At 40.9% G+C, this 20811-nt stretch overlaps 1 protein-coding gene across 6 annotated transcripts in view; it reads left to right on the top strand.

The window, feature by feature from the left end:
* Nucleotides 1-20811, top strand: part of LAMA2 (laminin subunit alpha 2) — a 502508-nt gene that overhangs the window by 311252 nt on the left and 170445 nt on the right. For 4 of the 6 annotated variants that reach the window (XM_075924144.1, XM_075924139.1, XM_075924141.1 and 1 more), the window contains 4 exons: nucleotides 4701-4787; nucleotides 12406-12617; nucleotides 17653-17759; nucleotides 19346-19609. In XM_075924144.1, the coding sequence (XP_075780259.1) occupies nucleotides 4701-4787; nucleotides 12406-12617; nucleotides 17653-17759; nucleotides 19346-19609 (670 nt within the window). The remainder of the gene's footprint in view (nucleotides 1-4700; nucleotides 4788-12405; nucleotides 12618-17652; nucleotides 17760-19345; nucleotides 19610-20811) is intronic. The other 2 variants (XM_075924142.1, XM_075924143.1) reach the window with 1 other exon arrangement.

Below are 20811 nucleotides of genomic sequence, written 5' to 3' on the forward strand. Positions count from 1 at the left end.
AAGCATAGGTGGCCCAGTTTTTGCTCTTAGTTATATCAGATTAACTCTGTTGACATCAGTGGCGTTGTTCCACATTCACATCTCATTGTAAGTCAGATGGTACTCTGACCAGCAGTGTGCAGAGTTCCTGGGGGAAAGTGGTGCACAACTGGCCCTTTAAACAGTCCTGTCCTGGTGCTGGTGCTATTCAGTATACAAGGCTTTACACCTACCCGGCCCAGGCATAATTCCCCTGGAACCACTACTACAGGTATGTTACCTAGTAGTCCCCAGCAGAGGCAGTAGATAATCTTTCTCTAGCATGGCTGTATTGTAGTGTATGGGCTTTTTGTACCTGCACCCCTGTCTAGTATACACGTTTGTGCAGAGCACCTTCTGCTTTTGCTTGGGATTGAACCCTCAAATTGCCTGGTGGGTCTCACTTTCCCACAACCCCACAGTTTTGAGCACTCCACAGGCTGCTTCTAATAAGGAGATATCTATACTTCAGTCACTGAGCTAGCACAATCAATGCACTAGCAGTGAAGCCAGGACAGTGAGCTTTTCAGCATGGACAAGTCAGCCCAGGCTTGGAACCCTGAGTAGTTACTTATATAGCTAGCCCTCCCTGATGGGCATCCTGCCACAGCTTCACTGCTCAAGCTGCAATCACACCCCATGATTGCATTATAGACATACCCAGCCTCATTCATTTGTAACTTGTACTTGGCTCCATGCTCATCCTCACATGTGAGAAGACTGCAGTGGCAGCTGCTGCATAAACAACATGAGGAACCTCCCCCACTATGTGAGTGGGAGTAGGAGACTGAAGTAAAGCTCCCTATTGTAAGAATATGTACTTCAGTACAGTCCTGCCGTCAGTTAATCATGAGAGTGGTAGCAAATAATATCCAGTATTTTATGTTGTGCAAGTATGTATTGGCTGAAATCAGCTCTTGTAGTGAGGTTACTTTTCACTGGGAAAATGTCTGTAACAAAATGCCCATCTCAGGTAATTGACTTGTGGGCAGTGTGCTTTTCTTACAACTGGAGGATGAAAGCTCTGCTTTCTATACTGAGTTTTTTCTCTTAAAGATATGGGGCCCAAACCAGCATGCCATGTGATGATCCCAAACTGTGATGGAGGAAGGAAGTGCTTAGAATCCATATCTGGAATCAAATTTTGCTCATATCTCTAAAATGGGTAGAGCCAAAACTGTGTACAAACATTCCCAACATGTTGTGGGGGAAGTCGGGGTTCTAATCTCATTGCTTATGCCCAGCTGTAAACCTTTTTTATGATATTAAAACAAAATAAAGTGATGTCTTTTGCACTAGAGCATATTATATTTGCTTAAAATATTCTTTTTTCATAATTACTGCTATTGTGACAATATAACTTAGCTTTACTTCATGATATATTTTAGTATGCATGGCTCTGTAAATCATTCAGAATGCGACAGCAAAATTCTTTCCAAGGTAGCTGAGAAGAAATATCAAAACATTTCCAGCAACCTTCTGCCTTTCTTCCCTGACATATATAATTTCCCCCAATTGTGTATGTACCCCAAATTAGCTCCAAATGTAAAGTTCAGAAGAGTTCATTCCTGCATGCAGTGTTTTTGTAACTGTGTCAGTCTTAACATATTAGAGACACAATGTCAGTAAGGCAGATCAATTTTTGTTTGTGACACAAGTGTTTGACCTTACATAGATCTCTTTGACATTCTCAGTATGTTTCCCAGACTTGAAGAAGAGCTCTGTGTGTCTTAAAAACTTGTTCCTCTCACTACAGAAGTTGGGCTAATAAAAGATATTACCTCATCCATATTGTCTTTCTGAGCATACTATTAACAATTTCTGTTTCTCTAACATATAATTTAATCCACTTTTTTGCATCACATGGTCTAGTTTTTGAGAACCTAGGAAGTGGCCAGTATATACATTGTGCACATACAAAAAAGTATTCAACTCATCAACTTACATTATTAATTGGACTTTCCTACCTCACACTCTAAATCTGAGTAAAATGTGTCTTGTATAACTCACTACTGTCTATACAAGGAATTTCTGGGCAGATTTGAAGCCAAATTGTTTGCTATGATATTCAAAGAATATTTCTCTATCTATGGTACTTATATGCCCTCCCCCCAAGCACCGTAGTATCTCAGCACCATACAATCTCTATCCTCACAGTACAGGTTGGATCTCTATAGTTAGGACTTCTGTCATCCAGCAGCATCTGTGGTCCAACATCCCTGTAAGAACTCCCAGGCTGGAGCATTCACTTGGAAGACCTAAGCCCTGCGCTCAGCAACTCCTCTCCCCCACCCCCAGACCTTCTGGAGTGCTGCAATTAGCTCATTTGTAGCATTCAAGCTCAGGGACAGAGTGGGAGGACCAGGGATGATGGACACTTGGGGGAAGTTGCAGGGTGGCTGCAAAGCCCTTTGGCTGGTGATGTGGACTGGGAGCATAGGCTGGCAGCTGCAGGGCTCAGTATATTCCCATTGGGTTGTGTAGCCTGGGGGTGAAGAATAAGATAATTGATATGGCTATGGCTAGCGTAATCTGACTAGAAGGTTTTAGGTCTGTCCTCCTACTCCAGGTCACAAAGGTTGAGAGCTCTGAAGCTCTATTACTGGAGGCAAATCTAGGGACTCACAACAGAAGTCACACTTACAATTAGGATAGTTCCAAATTAAAACAATTTTTATTATGACCGGTATTAGGATGGCAATATAAAATGCACAGCACTGATGGCACATCTTAATTCTATCACCCCAGAAGGTAGCATTAACAAAGTTTGGATATATAATTGTACTTATCTAAGTAGCACGACAAGTAAAGTTCCAATACATTGTGAGCTATGAAGACTAAAAATAAGAGTATTGAACCTATGTAAACTACAAGTTTCATAGCAGTACACGGCACTTTTATCCCTCGTGGATCACAAGATATGGGATCACAATATGGTGACACATATATTGGGAAACCTGGGTAATTATCAGGAGTTTCAAAATTCCGGTAGTTATTTTCCTTGACAGATAGCAGAACAAAATAGTACAAATAAAATGTGTGCAACTAGAATACTTCCAAAGAATTTTTTTCTATAAGGTATATGTCACCCTTTGGGCAGGGTTTTTCCCTCACTACATTTTTTTTGTACAGCACGCATCCCAACAGGACAGAAGTCCTGAATGGAATGAATATTCATGAGCTGGAATAAAGTTTTCTTGGCCCTTACTTTGTTTGGCCTATACATTGTGACTTTACCACCCCTGAGTAATGAGGTTATTACACCGCACTGTCATGTATTCCCTTCATAGGATACAAATGGGAATTGCTTACTTATGTTCAGTCTGCAGACTTGACTTGCCTCAAATAAGGAAAACTTGAAAAAAAAATATGAATCATATTTTTTTGATGGCCATTACAAGAGTGGAATATTATGTTTATCCTATTATTTTTTATTATTACTTCTATATTACTATATATTAATATATGTAATAAAATGACTGCTGAGCTATTCATTTTGGGCTAATTTCACATGATTGTAAAGGTGTATTACATAGATAATAAAAGGCATCACAATTCTGAAATGTCAATTTCCATCACAGTTAATTCATTATTATGCAGTTATTATGGCTCCTCAGAGGTTTCTAGGTCACATTCAAAGTTTGTTACATGGTTCACAATAGTGTAAGCAATACCCCCAGGGGAAAGAAGAGAAAATTACAAAAGCTTGTTCACGTTTACTAACTGCACTGTACTCATTCTTTTCATAGCGTTTTGTCCTAAGGCTGTTGGACCACTGGTGTTTCTTGTGGCAGCCAGAGTGGTTATAAATAGAATTTAAGTTAATCTATAATTGAAACAGAAGAAAGAATAACTGAGGGCAGATTGCTTTAAAGTGGTAGAGTGAAGGATCTCTTGTTGTCCTAAACCGTTTATATCTTTGTGTGCCAGCAGATTACCTCATTACAGTGTGTCAGTCATGTAACAGGGAGGAACACAGCCAGGGTAAAACACAATTATAGGAGGCTTGCAAGCATGCAAATAACTGCATTGGCAAGACCTGACTTTTATATAAAGCCATAGCTAAAAACATACATGAAGAAGTAAAGCTCTGTAGTCTGCAATCCATTTTGAAATTGCAGCATGACGGGATGGCTTGTTGATACAGCTATTGCCATTTGATTTGCTCACCTAAGGAGAATTTTAATCTTGAATTGTCTTGGAAGTTACACCAAACATTTTCCTTTACCCGTCCCCATCTCCTTTTGGATCCATTGAGCTTCTTTCCCACTCCATGTAAACTATGTTATATGAGCTTTCCAAAGAATTGCCCTTCAGTTCCACATGGATTACAGTCTGAGGTTTCATGTTTTGCCAGGCCCTCGGGGGCACAGACAAGCAGCTGTACATTCCTGCTTTTTAATGGTGGACTGATTCAGTGAAAGGCTAAAGTCCCATAATAATATGACATTGGGATGGTGCCATCAGCTGTGCTATATCCAGTGTCGGTAGAAATAGCAGAGTCATTCCAACTCCTTTTGGCTGGAGTCAACCCTAAACTCCATGTGCTGGACCAGAGGGACTTTCCCTGTGCTCTGTTTTCAAAGCAATGCTTTCTGGTGAGAGAAGGGAATTAAAACACTAATGATTATTTTTTTATGTTTCCTCTTTGTCCCTGTTTTTGCTCAACATCAACAACATAGCTTTAGCCCAACATGTCATTTAGACCGAAGTCATGGATTAACATGCGATGAGTGCCCACCTGAGTACGCAGGACCACGTTGTGAGAGGTAAGTGCCATGCCATTCTCTTTTTTACCATTTCTCTCTTAAAATCTAAAGCAAGAGTGTTCTTCAACATAGGATTATCATGCCTGTTTGTTCTCTCCTTTTGCCCCCAAACTTACAATGAACTCACAAAAGAGGTTTCTATTCATACTTCTCTGTCACAGAGTATGTATACTGATATAGTTACCTATTTTATATACTAGTTTTCTTACATTGCTTTGTAAATCAGTTGCAAAAAAAGGGATCATTTATTATTTGAAGGTTAAATATTAACTACAACTTCAAAAAGACACTTGTCAGAAAGCAATCAGAGTTTTTAATATTAGCTTTCTGGCTATTTTGTACCTCTTTTGAACTTTCATAATTATTTTTTGTCTTTAAAATGTGAGTCAAATGCTCAGAGCATGGTGAATCAATTATTCAGTGTATCACTGTTGCTTCTTTTTGAAAAGTGTGCAGCCAAAAATGCAACTTTTCTAAGAGGATTTATTTGCCGTGTTAATTATTTTAAACCAATATTTAAAATCTTTGTTGCTTCTAGATTTCTATTGCATTTCTATTGTAAGTTACTTAGCAAGAAGAGCTACAGGGGTTTAAATAGTGACAGAAAAATATGTGTAAAATGTACAACAAATTTACAATGCCCAAATAAATAATTCAGAGATGTATCTATTGCTTTAGAATATCTCATTTTAACCTATATAAAAAAGACAAGAGAAGCTTTGCATATAAGAACATGAGAATGACCTCACAGGATCAGATAGATGGTCCATTTATTCCAGTATCCTGTCTTCTGAGAGTGATCAGTACCAGTGCTTCAGACAGAATGAACAAAACATGGCAATTTATCAAGTGGTCCGTTCCTTGTCATCCAGTTCCAGCTTCTGGCAGTCTGGTGTAGTCATGTATAGTTGGTCTTAGTCTAACTTCCCTCCATGAGCTGTTGGTATTAGGAGAGCCTAAAGTTTAATGAAGTTCCTTTTCTATCCTCCCATCCCACTTCTGGGTTGTTATAGAAGCTATAGCTCAGCGGTTTCTCTTTGAAGTCTGGTCCTGAAGCTTTTTTGGACAGTCCCAAACTGGACAGTCCCTACGTAAAAGAATAAATGGACACAAATCAGATATTAGGAATGGCAACATACAAAAACCTGTAGGGAAACACTTGAATCTCACTGGACACACAATTGCAGATCTAAAGGTAGCCATCCTGCAGCAAAAAAACTTCAGGACCAGACTTCAAAGAGAAACTGCTGAGCTACAGTTCATCTTCAAGTTTGACACAATCAACTCAGGATTAAACAAAGACTGTGAATGGCTTGCTAACTACAAAAGCAGCTTCTCCTCTCTTGGTATTCACACCTCCAGATCAGCTACTAAAAGTGGGCATCATCCTCCCTGATTAGATCCACCTCGTCATCTCTAGCCTGATTCTGGCCTGCATATTTATACCTGCCTCTGGAAATTTCCACTACATGCATCTGACGAAGTGGGTTTTTGCCCACAAAAGCTTATGCTCCAACACTTCGGTTAGTCTATAAGGTGCCACAGACTCCTCACCGCTTGTGTTTACACTGTCATCTCCTTTTGTGAAACCCTTAGAGAGGGGTAGCTTAGAGTTTGCAGTGCTCCCTGTCAGCTACTTAAGGGAAGTGCTGAATTAGTATATCCCTAGGCCCCCAGGCCATCCAGCATATCATCCTGATTTGCATACCTCTGACTAGATCCTGGATCCTCCAAAGTGCTGCTTTGACCTTTCTTTTGGTGGACTTTTTGCCTTGGGACTCACTGCTAGAGTTTTCTTCCAGCATAGACCATAAAGTGAATGAAGGCCGCTGAGTGTAAACTGATGTAAGTTACAGGATGAAAAATGGGAGAGTGGGATTGTAGCAAGAAAAGTGACCAAAAAAAAGTGAGAGACGAGAAGGGTTCCATGTTTATACCCTCTTTCACCTTCTAGTATATTTACTCCTGTGTAGCCATGCTGTTCCAACTTACAGTCATAGTGATTTCCACTGAAAGCCCATATAGTGCCGTGATTTCTCTACACAGAGCACGTATGTGTGTGCAGGCTGTCTCCTCTACTTGCCCATCTTCACTGTGGCTGCTCCTGCTGAGTGCTATTTCTGCCTGTCTTTTCCAGTCCACCTTGGACATCTTCCTCCTCCTTTCAGCTATGGAGCTGTGAAGTTAATGACTGCAGGAAGTAATCACATCAGGAACACTTTGATGGCAGTTTGTCAACGCAAGGTCATTGACAGTTTCCATCAGCAATAACTGCTGTTTTTGATATCAGAAGGGTAGCCATGTTAGTCTGATCAGCCATACTGTCACTGATACGTTCTCCTGCACATCTACCAACGTAATATATGCCATCATGTGCCAACAATGCCCCACTGCTATATACATCGGCCAAACTGGACAGTCCCTACGTAAAAGAATCAATGGACACAAATCTGATATTAGGAATGGCAACATACAAACCACAAGAATCCTCACCGCTTTTGCTGTTTTTGAATGGAGCAAAATATGTAAATTAGTGTCAAGGAGGGGGAGGCGTTATTTAAATTGAACATGTTTTTTCTTTGTTTTTTTAAAAATATAGAACAAAATTAAAATGTGAAAAGAATGTTGCTTAGGTTGCAAAGCCAGGCACTCAAAAATTAGCATTTATAGTTGTACATACAACCTTAATTTGACTACACAGTGCATGGTTAATCACATGCTATTTTCCCATGGCACCATTGCTTCATTCAGTGCATAGGTTGGAAGCACTAAGGAACCAAATTAAGGTTGAATAGGCAACCAGGAATGCATTATTTTCCAAACTTTAGAGCACTTGGCTTTGCAATGTAAAGAATTTTTAACATTTTATAGGGTCTCTTGAATCAAAGTGATTTTTCTATTGGTTGGAAATTAGTTAATGGTTGCTACCTATGTCAAGCTCAACCAAATAGTGAGAAGAGGCAATAATCAAGCAACGGGAGTACTAAAGGATTTAGCCTGGGTGGAATACTTCACTAGTGTTGAGTAGTACCGTACTCCATGAGCAGGCCTCTTTAAATGAGAAGCACATTCTGGTGTTCTATGGCTGCTTGTGAGAATGCAGCCTATGGGTGGTAAGAGAAGGGCTTATACGTTTTCCAGGTTGACTAGAACAGCAAAACCAGATAGAAACAGAAGATCACAGGATACCTGTAAAATGGGGGAGGCAGAAGAGTGAGTTGAATGAAAAGAGGGAAAATACTGAAAGATTATTACAGTTTTTCTCACTCTGTCCATAAAGCTTTTCTCCAGTAATCAGAATTGTCTTTCTTAGGTTTTTTTCCCACCCTTAATGCAGGAAGTTTACTGTCCATGTCACACAAAGCTTTGCTCTTCATTTACATGAGCCTTCCCAAAGGCATAGCACATTGAATCAGAGAACAGCAGAAGTGAAGTTGTCTTAAAAAGAGGACATATAGGAAAGTGGAAGGATCGGGGGGAGGGAGAACACCTTAGTTCTATGATAGAGCTACCATAGATCAGGGGTTCTCAACTTTTTTTTCTGAGGTCCCCCAACATGCTATGCAAATTCCAAGGCCTACCTGTGCCACAACAACTGGTTTTCCACATACAAAAGTTAGGGTTGGTGTTAGGGGATAACAAGCAGGGTAATTGCCTGGGGCTCCAAGCCACAGGGCCCCCCACAAAGCTAAGTTACTCAGGCTTTGGCTTCAGCCCTGGGTGGCAGAGCTTAGTGCCTGAGGCTTCAGACCCATGGGGTTAGTCTTTTGCCTTTCTGTCCTGCCCCCACCCCTCAGTGAGTCTAACATTGGTGCAGCTTGGAGGACCCTCTGAAAATTGATTGTTGCCTCCCCTGGGGTGCCCCATTCTCATGGTTGAGAACTAGTGCCCTTGTTTCTACCTGTTTTCAAAATGTAATCAGGGTTCAGGACAATATGTGAATGTAGTTAGAATTAGGGCCATCCTTACCCATACACAGAATATGCAGCTGCATAGAGCACATTTGGGGCACCAAAGGGTCTTAATGTCCACCCACCTGCCTCTTCCTATCCCTGTTCTGTGGCTTCACTTTCTCTGGAGAGGCTCTAGTTAACTTAAAAGTGAAAAAGCTTGTCAGATCTATTAGCAGAGCACAGAACCTTATGAAAGATCCATTCAAGTGGTAACAAAGTCATTTAACAGGCATTTGCCAATCCGGTATATATTGTCAGTTTCTGTATCTACTGCCTTAGTCTACAGGACCTTAGTTTAAAATTTGCTCTAAAGGTATATTGTTAGTGCATTGCTGAAGATTATAAAATCACATCTATAAACAATCATCCCCAGCCTCCGACTGCCATTTGGCCTAGGGGCATGAATTTAACAGTACTGCATAGGGCCCTATATAGCCGAAGTATGGCTCTGGGTAGAGTATAGCTTTGAAATGCTGACAAGGTCCATGAGGCTGTGGTTTATATATTTTATTATCAGTTTGAACTAACCAGAATACAAGAAGCTACCAAAGTCTATTGTTGTTAATACCAGTGTTATATGATTAGCAGCCATAGTACTTTCAAATCCATGGAGTATTTTTAATATGAATGGCTTTGAAGTTTCTCTGAGTATTATCAGATACAGAACTAAAGCCTAAATGGAAGGAAAAGAGAAAAATGAATATGCACTGAGGAAAGAAAAAAAAGAGATTAGTAACACAGGAAGTTATAGATTTATCTTCTATACGTCCAACAATAACAAGGTTTTTACTATTCACATGTGAATGCCTTAAGAAAAGCATAGGTGAAATGTTCCTGATGTGCCATTCTTTTTACTTATAATAAAGTTTTACATGGAAAATTCAGTAGTTTCTCCACTTTGGGGAAAGTATATCCTATATTACTTGGGAACCTGTCTTAAGAAGAGTTCCTAGGCTCTTGTAAATAAGATGTCATCTCTATAAATGTAGTAACTCATTGTAAAGGAAGTAAGTTTGAAACTAATCTTTAATCGTTGCTGAAATACTGTACATATGTAACCCACACTCCTAGGCTATGTCTAGACTGCAAGCCTCTTTCGAAAGAGGCTCTTTTGAAAGATACTTTCGAAAGAGGCTCTTTCGAAAGAGAGCGTCTAGACTGCACGTTGAACTTTCGAAAAAGCGGCTTGCTTTTTCGAAAGAAAGCATCCAGTGAGTCTGGATGCTCTCTTTCGAAGAAGCCCTATTTACATTGATGAACGCCTTCTTTCGAAAGAGGAACTTTCGAAAGAAGGCGTTCTTCCTCGTGAAATGAGGTTTACCGCCATCGAAAGAAAAGCCGCGTTCTTTCGATTTAATTTCGAAAGAGCGCGACTTGAGTCTGGACGCAGGGGAAGTTTTTTCGGAAAAAGGCTACTTTTCCCGAAAAAACCCCTGAGTCTGGACACAGCCCTAGTGTGGTTCACTGACCAATGAAGTAGCACCTAGACCTCAGCAGCAGTTAAAACCAACAGACCTCTACAGCATGGGCTGGGAGCTATCTGGCTTTTAAAAGCTCAGAGGGTAGCAGCTCATATACTAAGCTTCAGAGGTCCCAGGTTCAAATCCGCCCGATGGTGGTTACACATCCAGTAGAGGAATATCACCATCCAGTGGTGGTTACACATCCATGGAGGAATATTCGTTGCTTTGCTGTGACTAAAACACAATATGTTCTAAATTGATGACAAGTTCTGAATATAAAGTAAATCAAGAAGAGTGTGGTACACTATCCTAAAGGCCATTGACTGTATCCTATTCTTCTCTTGTGAAACAGCAGTGATTGGAGAAGGTCATGCATAAGAAATAAAACATAGAGCAGGTTGTGCAGGGGAGCGGACAGACTTGCCAGGCCCCTGGACAATGTTTCGGGGTGGTGACTGGCTGTGCACTCCCAGAAGGGGCGGGGCCTCAGCTGGAAAGGCAGCCAGTCCTCAGTGCCACCTGGAGTGTGCTGTGCTGTCCTCCCCCCTCTGCCCTCCCCTTACCCCAATCAGGCAACCCTGAGAGCCATCTAGAGAACACCGGGAGGAACTCCAGTGGCAATTTAAAGGGTCCAAGGCTCTAGTGGCTGCAGCTACTCCTGCAGTAGCAGCAGCTGGCTGCCCCAGGCCTTTTTGAATTGCCATGCTCCGGGGCAACTACCCCCATAGTTTCCCTCTATGGGCGGGCCTGATGTTGTGCAACCTTTACTCACACTGAGGTGTACATATACATTTAGTCCCATTTGGGCTGTTTGTATGAGTAAGGCTTACAAAATCTAGACCATAATAGTTTTTAATTTTAGATATGGTGGAGGAATTGGAATACTTTATTTAAGTTGTATAGCATCCTGCAATGGACAGATTTGATCAGATTCAGACAGAATCTCCTCTCTAATCTCAATCATCCAATGCTTTATGAGCTCTGTTAGATCTAATAGTCATTTCATAAGACCGTTATAATAAAGGTGTTAGGATCCCTTTAGAAGCAATGATGAGATGTGCTGAGGTGGACTTGATGGAAAAGAGTGAAGTTGCCCCTGAACTTCTGGGAGGAAAAGTGTAGTGAAGATTTATGGGTCTATTCAGGCAAAATGTACAAGATTCTTGCTCCTGTATCCTGCCTGATATGTGATGATGTAGAGCTGATACTGTCAAAATATTAGAGTTGATTTTGGACTGATTTGAAAACAGTCTACTAGTTGGAGTTCCTGGCTTAAATAACATGGAGGTTAGTAGAATTTTGGCCTTCTTTTATGTTGAATTCTTGTGAAATGACATAAACATCAATTACTAGCCTGAACTAGGAGATTTTACGTTCTTCTTTTACTTCTCCTTTAACAATAAAATGATCTTACTGTGAAGTGTGAGCAAATGCAGTGGAAAGGGAGAGCAGACCAGAATATAAATAGAAATGGGCTGCAACAGTAAAGATACACTTTCAAAACATGCCATGTGCATTCAGATTCACTATTTTTTTACATAGAGCCTGGAGAAAGCAACTGGTAGAGAAACAGGTAATATCTTAGCATCCCTCTTTTGAAATTAAGGTGCAGTATATCTTATTTAGCTAAAACTTAGTAGTTCTCACATTACATTACATTCTCTCAATATAACCTCTGTGTGGCAGACAGACATGCTTGTAGTATTAAACAAATTGCTCTATGTGGCAGATGTGATGTATTTATTTATCTGTGTATCAATATATTTATTTATTTACATGGACAAGCAGACAGACAAACAGGAAATTGCTTCTGTATTGTTAGGAAAAATTGTCAGCCTTCTTGATTAGTGAGTACAGAAAAGCAACCTATTTGGGTAGCTACACATGATGTGCTGTACAAAGGCTTTGCAACATGGACCTGAATTCCTCTAGAGTGCCAATAGACAGATTTCTTATTATGCTTCTGTCTTGTCTTCAGTACCAGTGACAAGATTTCTCCCCATCTTGAAAATCTAATTACTAGCAGAGCTGGCAGGATTACAGCTGGTTCTGTACAATGCTGTTTTTCAAGGTGATTAAAGAAAAAGAAATACTTAAAAGAAAATCAAACCATCCTTAGTGATTAGTGAGACAACAAAAATGTAAACATTTCTCCTAACAGGATTATGTAAATACTCTGAGTGATAGTATCTCTTGTCGTAGGTGTGCAGATGGCTATTTTGGACAACCTTTAATACCAGGAGGATCATGCCGGCCCTGCCAGTGTAATGACAACCTTGACTTCTCTGTTCCTGGCAGCTGTGACAGCTTATCTGGAGCTTGCCTGATATGTAAACCTGGTATAACAGGCCAATACTGTGAAATGTGTGCTGATGGATATTTTGGAAATGCTCTTGATCCAAAGAATTGTCAATGTAAGTCCTGAACTCTAGCTTCTGCTGACAGAATTGATATATTCCATATCAGCGTAATTGATGAGTACCTGAGATGTGTGTGGAGAGCTGCATGAATGTGAGTGAGCTAATATATGTATATAAGAAAAAGCGATGCTCACTATTTCTATCTATATATAGAAAGAAAGATTTCAATGTATATTTAAAGCAGAAATTATTGAAAAGCATCCTGCTACATGTGAACAGTGACATGGATAAAGCTGTGTGTTTGGTATTACAGTAGGGACTACATTTTAAAAATGGCATTTTAAGAGCCACAGTAATCAGTAAACACAACTTCCATTTTTGTTGAGACTGTGTGTTTTTCAGGCCTACTGGTTGATACTGTACTTTATTTAGGGCTTGATACTCTCTTACTGGTAGAAATCAAAAGGCCTGTGACCGTGCCCCCTCCCACGTTCTGGTCCCAGCCGCTTTCCCAGCTGGTCGATTTATTGCTGCGCGTCAGATTCTATCACGTTCCCCTTTTTAGTGGTTGGGGGAAAGAAGGAGGGCCCGGGCCCACCCTCACTCTCGGGCTCCAGCCCAGGGCCCTAAGGACTGAGACTGCGCCCCAGTCTCGGTCCGGCTGACGGGGTTGTGCCCCTAAACGCACCAGCCCACGGGCTGTTTCACCGCCCTGCCCTGGGCTACTTCCTTCCTCCCCCACCCCTCTGCGGGGTATCTGTACTCACGGCGTCCGAGCGCCCTGGGAGACGTTCACAAGGACATCCGGATCCCTCCACTCTCCAGCAGTCCGTGTAGTCTCCTCCTCTCTCCCCCGCATCTCATGGCTTGGGTTTTTTTTAACTTCCCGCCACACCGGGAGGGATTTACGCGCCCCGCCCTCAAGCCGTCCAGCACATTGCATCGCCTCCCCTCTCCCCTTTCCCTGGCTGGGCAGAGGCCGCTTCAGCTGCGCTGCGGCGTCTCTCCAGCTGAGCTACGGCGCCCATCAGCTGAGCCGCGGCTCGGGGCAAGCAGCGCACCGCCAGCGCGCGTTTTGCGGTGGCGCTAATCAGCTGAGCCGCGGCGCCATTCAGCTGAGCTGCGGCTTGGGAGCAACCGGTGCACAGCCGGTATGCGCTTCGCGGTGCCTCGGAGAGGGCGCAGAATCTCGGGCGTTGAGTGCGGGGTCTCGGCACCCCATCACAAGGCCACAGGGGCCACTTGAGTTACAGTGGTGTAAAACTAGTGTAAATTAGAAGAGAAACAGCTGGGCTGTGTCTAGACTGGCAAGCTGTCTACACTACCCGCTTGAATTTCCGCAAGAACACTGACTTCCTACTGTCTGAAATCAGTGCTTCTTGCGGAAATACTATGCTGCTTCCGTTCGGGCAAAAGTCCCTTTTGCGCAAAGCTTTTGCACAAAAGGGCCAGTGTAGACAGCTCAGATTTGTTTTGCACAAAAAAGCCCCGATCGTGAAAATGGCGATCAGGGCTTTTTTTGCGCAAAAGCGCATCTAGATTGGCACGGACGCTTATCCGCAAAAGCACTTTTTGTGGAAAAGCATCCGTGCCAATCTAGATGCTCTTTTCCGCAAATGCTTTTAACGAAAAACTTTTCCGTTAAAAGCATTTGTGGAAAATCATGCCAGTCTAGACGTAGCCCTGGTGGTTTTACTGCAATATGCTGCTGAGGTTGCAGTTTCTGGAGCATTTGGCTAGGTTGGTGTTTCTTAAGGTAGCCCACAAAACCACTCTGAGAAACCTGCTAACTGGCCACTCTGGTGTGTTTATTTACCTGCTCCACAGCCACGGAGCCTCACAGCTCCCATTGGCTCTGGTTTGCCATTTGCAGCTAAGGGGAGCCAAGGCTGCAGTCAGTAAATAAACAAATGGGAGCGGCCAGTTAGCAGGTTTCTCAGAATGGTTTCACAGAGCACTTTGAGAAAACTGGGCTACGTGCTAAAATATGAAATTCTGGCTCATCACTAATTGGTTTTGTAGTTTTGTCTAGTACTGATTTGTAGTTTTACAGTGGGACGTCATTTAGAAGCATGGTTTCAAAAGTGGTCTGTATATTTGGATACAAGGGCTCTAATTCTAAGGACTTTTTTGGTAGATTCTGAGCACCACCAACTCCATTTGAATTAAATTAGGATTTTGGTCAGCACCCCCTGACTATCAGACTGTTTAGGTTTAAAGTTGGGCATCCAGAAATGGAAGTACCCCAATTTGAGGCCCCCTTTGAAAATATAGGTTTTTGCTTAGCAGTCTCTTTAATTGATATACAATGTTAATACTTATCTCCAATGGGATATTGTAAAGTATTTTGTTCTTAGCATTTAGAGAGCCTTTCATGAAGGATTTCAAAGCATTGTTATTGATCCTTTATCAAGTGTTTCCGTTGTGTGGATACACACGTGTGTCCATAAACTGTGTGTGCATAACAATATCTTGTGTGTATGTGTAGAGATAGCTAACTATATAGTCAGATAAGTATGCGTAACTATCTCCATAGACTGTATGTGTATGCAAAATTATAAAGCTAGCGTCTATGTAGCACTTTTCCTCGGTAGATTTTAAAGTGCTTTAGAAAGATGGTCAGTTTCAATTCTCCTCACTTTACAGATGGGGGATATGAGGCACAGAGCAGTGATATGGGTAATAGGACTTTCCAAATATGCTGTACCTAGATAGTGTTAAAAAAATAGCATTCACAAGTGGTCTCAGAACTGGTTAATAATTCATGATATGATGTCACATGATTTAAGACTTTAATGTCACTTAAAAAGCACAAATCAAACTTCAGGTGCAATCACAGCTCCCATAACTGTCTCACCCTCCCTCAAACATTGACATGGCTAAAGCTTTGAACATTTCTGCAACAGTGGCAGCTGAAAAGGGGAGGTATCTGGAATATGACAAGAGATTTGGAAAAATATAAAGTATTAAAAATAAATAAATTTTAACACATAATTTCAGTTTTTGCTTTTGTAGTTAGTTCTGGCAGGAGAGACTCACAATGTATTCATATCATTATGTTCAGAGTTACCTTTCCTTTTTTTTTCCTCTACCTTTCATGTGGATTTTCTTTTTGCATAAGATTTTATATTTCTTTAGTAGACTTCCATCATATTTGCCCTGTAGCTACAATATCAGAGAGTCTGTGACTTTATGTGGTTGTTTTCCATTTTCACTTTTCATGAAAGAGCCTAATCCAAAACTACTATAAAATATGAATTTTGCTCTCAGATTATTGTTTAAAATGTTTCCTGCTCTTTCTTAAGTAGAATGCTGTTATCATTTGCCTTAGCCGTTTCAAATGATGATCCAGCTTTATATTATCACAGAATTTCTGAATTTCATAGTGTATTTTTTTGTAAATGAAATGTTAGAACAAATGTCCTAAGCCTATTTGATTTGATTCTTCAGAGTTGGTTTTTAGTGATGGTAGTATGAAGGTGCATGGTTTGGCAGAGAAAACAGCTAGCAATTATTGTAGTAATATCACAGTTGGATGAAATAAGAATTGCATAATGATGTGTATGTGTGTGTACCCTACCATAGATAAAGATAGATGGGTGAGTGTGCGTAAATAGTGTGAATAGTAGATTTTGACCAATGTAATTTGAGGGGAAATTTCCACATTTGCTGGAAAGAAGAAAACATTTCCCTGACAGGCTAGTTTATTACATAGCAACTGTTTGAAGTTGCTCAAAGGCTTGGACAAGAATAGTGGAGGTAAATAAGTGAGCAGTGTATAAATGAGAATAAATGCAGTTTATTGTGAGCATCTGTAGATTAGCCGATGATGCTACTAAATGCAAGTGACTTCATGCACAGTGGTGGAGCTGGAAAAAAGAGCCAGAGTCTCATCTTCCATCTTCTGCCCTTACCTCTATATTACACTCGTTCTCAACTCAGCCCTAGCCAAGCTAAGAGGACACTGTGTGAAATTTTGAGTATATTATTTATCATATATCCCGACATGTTTGCAAAAAGTTTAATTTCTGCCTTAAATTCTCAAGATATATTTGGAAATGAGTAATAGATAAAAAAAATCGAATGATGCCCTCAATAGACTTACTATGTATATTACATGCTGACAATATGTAGGAGGCTTTTAAGAATGGAGGTTTACAAGTGTATCATCTTTCACTGTTGATCTCAGAATTAGAAAGCTATTTTGAAGCAGCTATGTGATGATAATAATTATATATCCTTTTTTTTAAATGCAGGTAGTTTTAAAAATTAAAAAATAATAGGAGGCAATAAGGAGGAATGGGAAGTAAAAGAGTGAGGGAAGTGGGCCAAAGATAGAGCTAGAGAAAGATCAGAGAAAGGAGAGGACAAGGGATATAACTCTAGAGAACTGTTTCTCAAACTGGTCCATGAAACCGCTCTGAGAAACCTGCTATTTGGCCACTTTGGTGTGTTTATTTACCAGCTCCACAGCCACAGAGTCTCTCAGCTCCCCACTGGCTCCAGTTCGCCGTTTGCAGCCAAGGGGAGCTGCGGGGAAGCCGCAGCCAAACCTCAACAGCCAAACCTTTCATCTCTATGCATCCAGCAATCTGCTAATACAAAGGTTTGGTACAGTGGACAGGATGCTCTTTAAATTCAGTGGGCTTCAACAGATCTTTGTTCCTCTTTCCTCAGTTTTCCACGAGATTTTGAGCATGTAATCTGTAGAACAGGAAGTAAAAGTTTCAGACCCTAGATTATAGGTTAACAAGACCATAACAGAATGTTTTTATTTTATTTTTGGATTGTGGTGACATGCAAATTATTTAATTTATCTTGAAGCAAAATTTCTCAGTGTACATACAGTTTTATAATCTATAGTTAGAGATTCACTGATCCTAAAATGGCGTGTAAAGCTGTGATGTGCTTGGTATTTCTTTAACTGCTTAAGGTGATCAGCACCTCGTAGGGTCTTCCCAGTAATTAGCCAAAAAATACTGTACATTTTTTCTTCAAAAAACTTTGTTAGGAAATTGGTATGTAATCTTTCACGTATTATTATTCATGTCCTCACCAAGTACATTGTGACAAGTCTGTTTCCCTGTAGCATGTCACTGCAACATCAATGGCTCATTCTCAGAGATCTGCAACTCTCAGACAGGGCAGTGTGACTGCAAGCCCAATGTTGTGGGGCGTCGCTGTGATGAATGTAAGGTGAGTAATCCGAACTGGGATTTCACATGATACTTCTCTACTGTTTGACGTGACTACGTGATTTTCCATTTAAAAGTATCATGGATTGTTCCATGCACAGAAAAACAAAGTTTAAATGGTTTTATTACTATAGCAAGAGATCAGTGTGTATTCTGGGAGTTTTCTGGAGGAAAACTCGGCACTAAATGAATATGCCACTTTCTGTGTAATTAACATGTACACCTTGTTATTCTAAGTCCCCTGAAAATTATATACACTATAGATATGTAATGTATATGGGGAATGCAATACATATGAGAACCCTAGGGGAAAAATTATTGCCTCAAAAAAGACTGGCTGATTTGCAAAAAAGCAAAAACCTTGTAGTCTTTGCATTGAATGTTGTGCTTTTTTGAGATTTTCATGGCAAAACTGCCTGCTGTCTTGGTGCGTTAATTCCAAAGTGTAAAACTGCAAAAGACAGTTCATCTCATAGAGCCACCCAACAGCCCAGGTCCCAAATCCTTAATGTTCAAAAGTGTGTTCTTGTTTAGACCAGCAGGCAATACTTCATGGATTATTGTAGCTCCAGAGATTGCTGAGTGAGAACTGGCTTTGGCCAATATCCATTGAAACACCTAAGCAGGCACCTAATTTAAAGCACACGAGGAATTCTATGGAGTGAATGTAATTATTTCCACATTTAGTTATGTTTGTTAGTTAAGTAAGTATATTTCTGGGGCAGGGCCTCCATAAATGCCTCTACTTTGGTTTTCAACATCAGTCAAAGGTTTTGTTCAAGGAAGCCCCGCTATAGGTTGGATCTTCGGTAATCTGGACTGCCATCATCTGGCAACATCTGTGGTCCAGCATCCTCATGGATACTCCTGAGCTGGAGCACTCATGGAAAAAACCTTGGCCCTTCACTCAGAAACTCCTCACCCATTCTTCCCAGAGCTTCTGGGCGCTGCAAATAGCACAGGGAGAAGAGGGGAGGAGTGGGGATGGGAGGACACTTGGGGGAAGAGGAAGGGTGGCTGTGGAATTCTGAGGTTGGTGGACAAGAGCATAGTCCCATAGCTGGCAGCGAGGTCTGGGAGCGCAGCCTGGCAGCCACGGGGCTCAGTGAGCTCCTGTGGGGCTGAGCTCCTGATCCTAACCCATAGACATGGGGCTCCACAGCCACCCTGTCTCTTTCCCCAAGTATCCCCCTGGACCGCCCGCATTTGGTGGCAGCAGAGGGGCCAGCATTGACCTCTGTTCATCCCACAAATTCCCTGGTTCAGCATTAGTCAGGTGCTGAGGATGCTAGAGCAGGGGGGTACAATCTATAATATCACTGGAACATACCAGGTGGAAGAGAGGGCAAAATGCACCCTTTGCTATACAATACGTACATATAATAAATAAAGCTAACCACGGCATTTATATTTGAGTTCTCGTGATCAAATTCAATGTGTTGTGCGTTCCATTTCATATCTGCATTACCAGGTGGCAAATACAAAGCTAATCTTTATTTAATGCTACACTTTTTTCTCATCATTTTTCTTTTCATCTCACATCTCTGCCTTTGTTTGCTAATTCTGTTTTGCCTTTCACTCTTAAAGAGCAACTATTTTTGGGCCCCAGAAAGGCAATTCTGTGTACCCTGTGGCTGCAGTCCTTTAAGATCCATGTCCCTACGCTGTGATATGTCAGGAAGATGCATCTGCAAATCAGGATTCATGGGTAAACACTGTGAACTCAGGAGACAGGTGCATAAACGGAAAGAAAACCCACGGGCCACTCAGCAAATCCAAGTCCCTTCTCAGAGATGGGGCTTCACCGGTACCAGCGGGTGCCCTCGGGGTGCTTACAGGCCTGTCGCTTTGGTAATCAGAAAACCTGTGTGATGCATGTGCATGTGGACTCCCAAATAGTGGTTGGAGGATTTTACACACTCATCTATGTTGTGCTAAATTAACAGTTTACCAAGAAGCCACTAGCTTCTTGTGTACATAGTACAAATTCAAACTTTTAAAATATTTACACTCTTTCAGAATTAAACCTAGCATAGAGCACAATGTAAGGAAACCCATGAACACCAGATAAAGTCTAGAGACAACATAATCCATAATAACACATACAAAAATTACAAGTAAGCTTCTGGCCCCATTGATATCAATGGGAGTTTTTCCACTCGCTTTAACAGAGCCAAGATTTCACTTTGTATCTTTGCTGATTCAAGATACCAGGAGAAGGATCAGGCCTGCTGATGAAGCACGTATGTATGGGTTATAAATCAACATATATAGTAAACCCTGAGTTTTCACTAGTTCACATTCCAGATATTAGAGCTGACTTCCTTTTATTGGCTAAAATGCATCTTATTGGAAGAACCTGTTTCTCAAACTGAAAACTGTAATCAGAATAATCCGTCATTTTTCATGTCTAGTCAAAACAGCCTGTTTTTGAAGCTAGTGTAATTATAATGCACTATAATGCACTGTTCCTAAATGGAAGTGGTATAGGACATACTTTTGTTGCCCAAACCACATTCTCAAATACTATTTGCACATACATTACACACATGAACATTCATCACAAGAACAAAACGTAGTACATTGTGAAAGTTTTTTTTTCCAGGCTTTTAGAAGTCAGACATTTGCTCCCCATTTACAGTGATTGTTATAAAACAAAATGTTGATTTCAGTATATAAATAGCCTTGATTGAGGATTCATTCGGGGAGGGAGAAGGGGGGGGGGGGGAATGCTGCATGCCTTATCAGAATGCAAAACTCATCACTGTAGAAAATACAGTATTCTGGTGATGCTTCTTTCCTTCCTTCACACCATACAGTTCTAGCCTCTGAGCCAATTTTACTGTTTTCACTCTGATAAACAGAATGTATTAGATCCTATCAAACTTTTTCACTGAGAACTGAGCTGCACGCTGGGTTGTGCTTATTTTACTGCATTAATCTGAATGGCTGTCCTGAGATTTTGCATATTCTCATTTCTCCTTTTGAATTCTATTTCTTCCTCTGATGAAATAAATCTTTAGAGATGAATTATGGATTTAATTGAACTTTGA

Source organism: Pelodiscus sinensis, chromosome 3, assembly GCF_049634645.1.
Source record: "Pelodiscus sinensis isolate JC-2024 chromosome 3, ASM4963464v1, whole genome shotgun sequence".
NCBI classification, from domain to species: Eukaryota; Metazoa; Chordata; order Testudines; family Trionychidae; genus Pelodiscus; species Pelodiscus sinensis.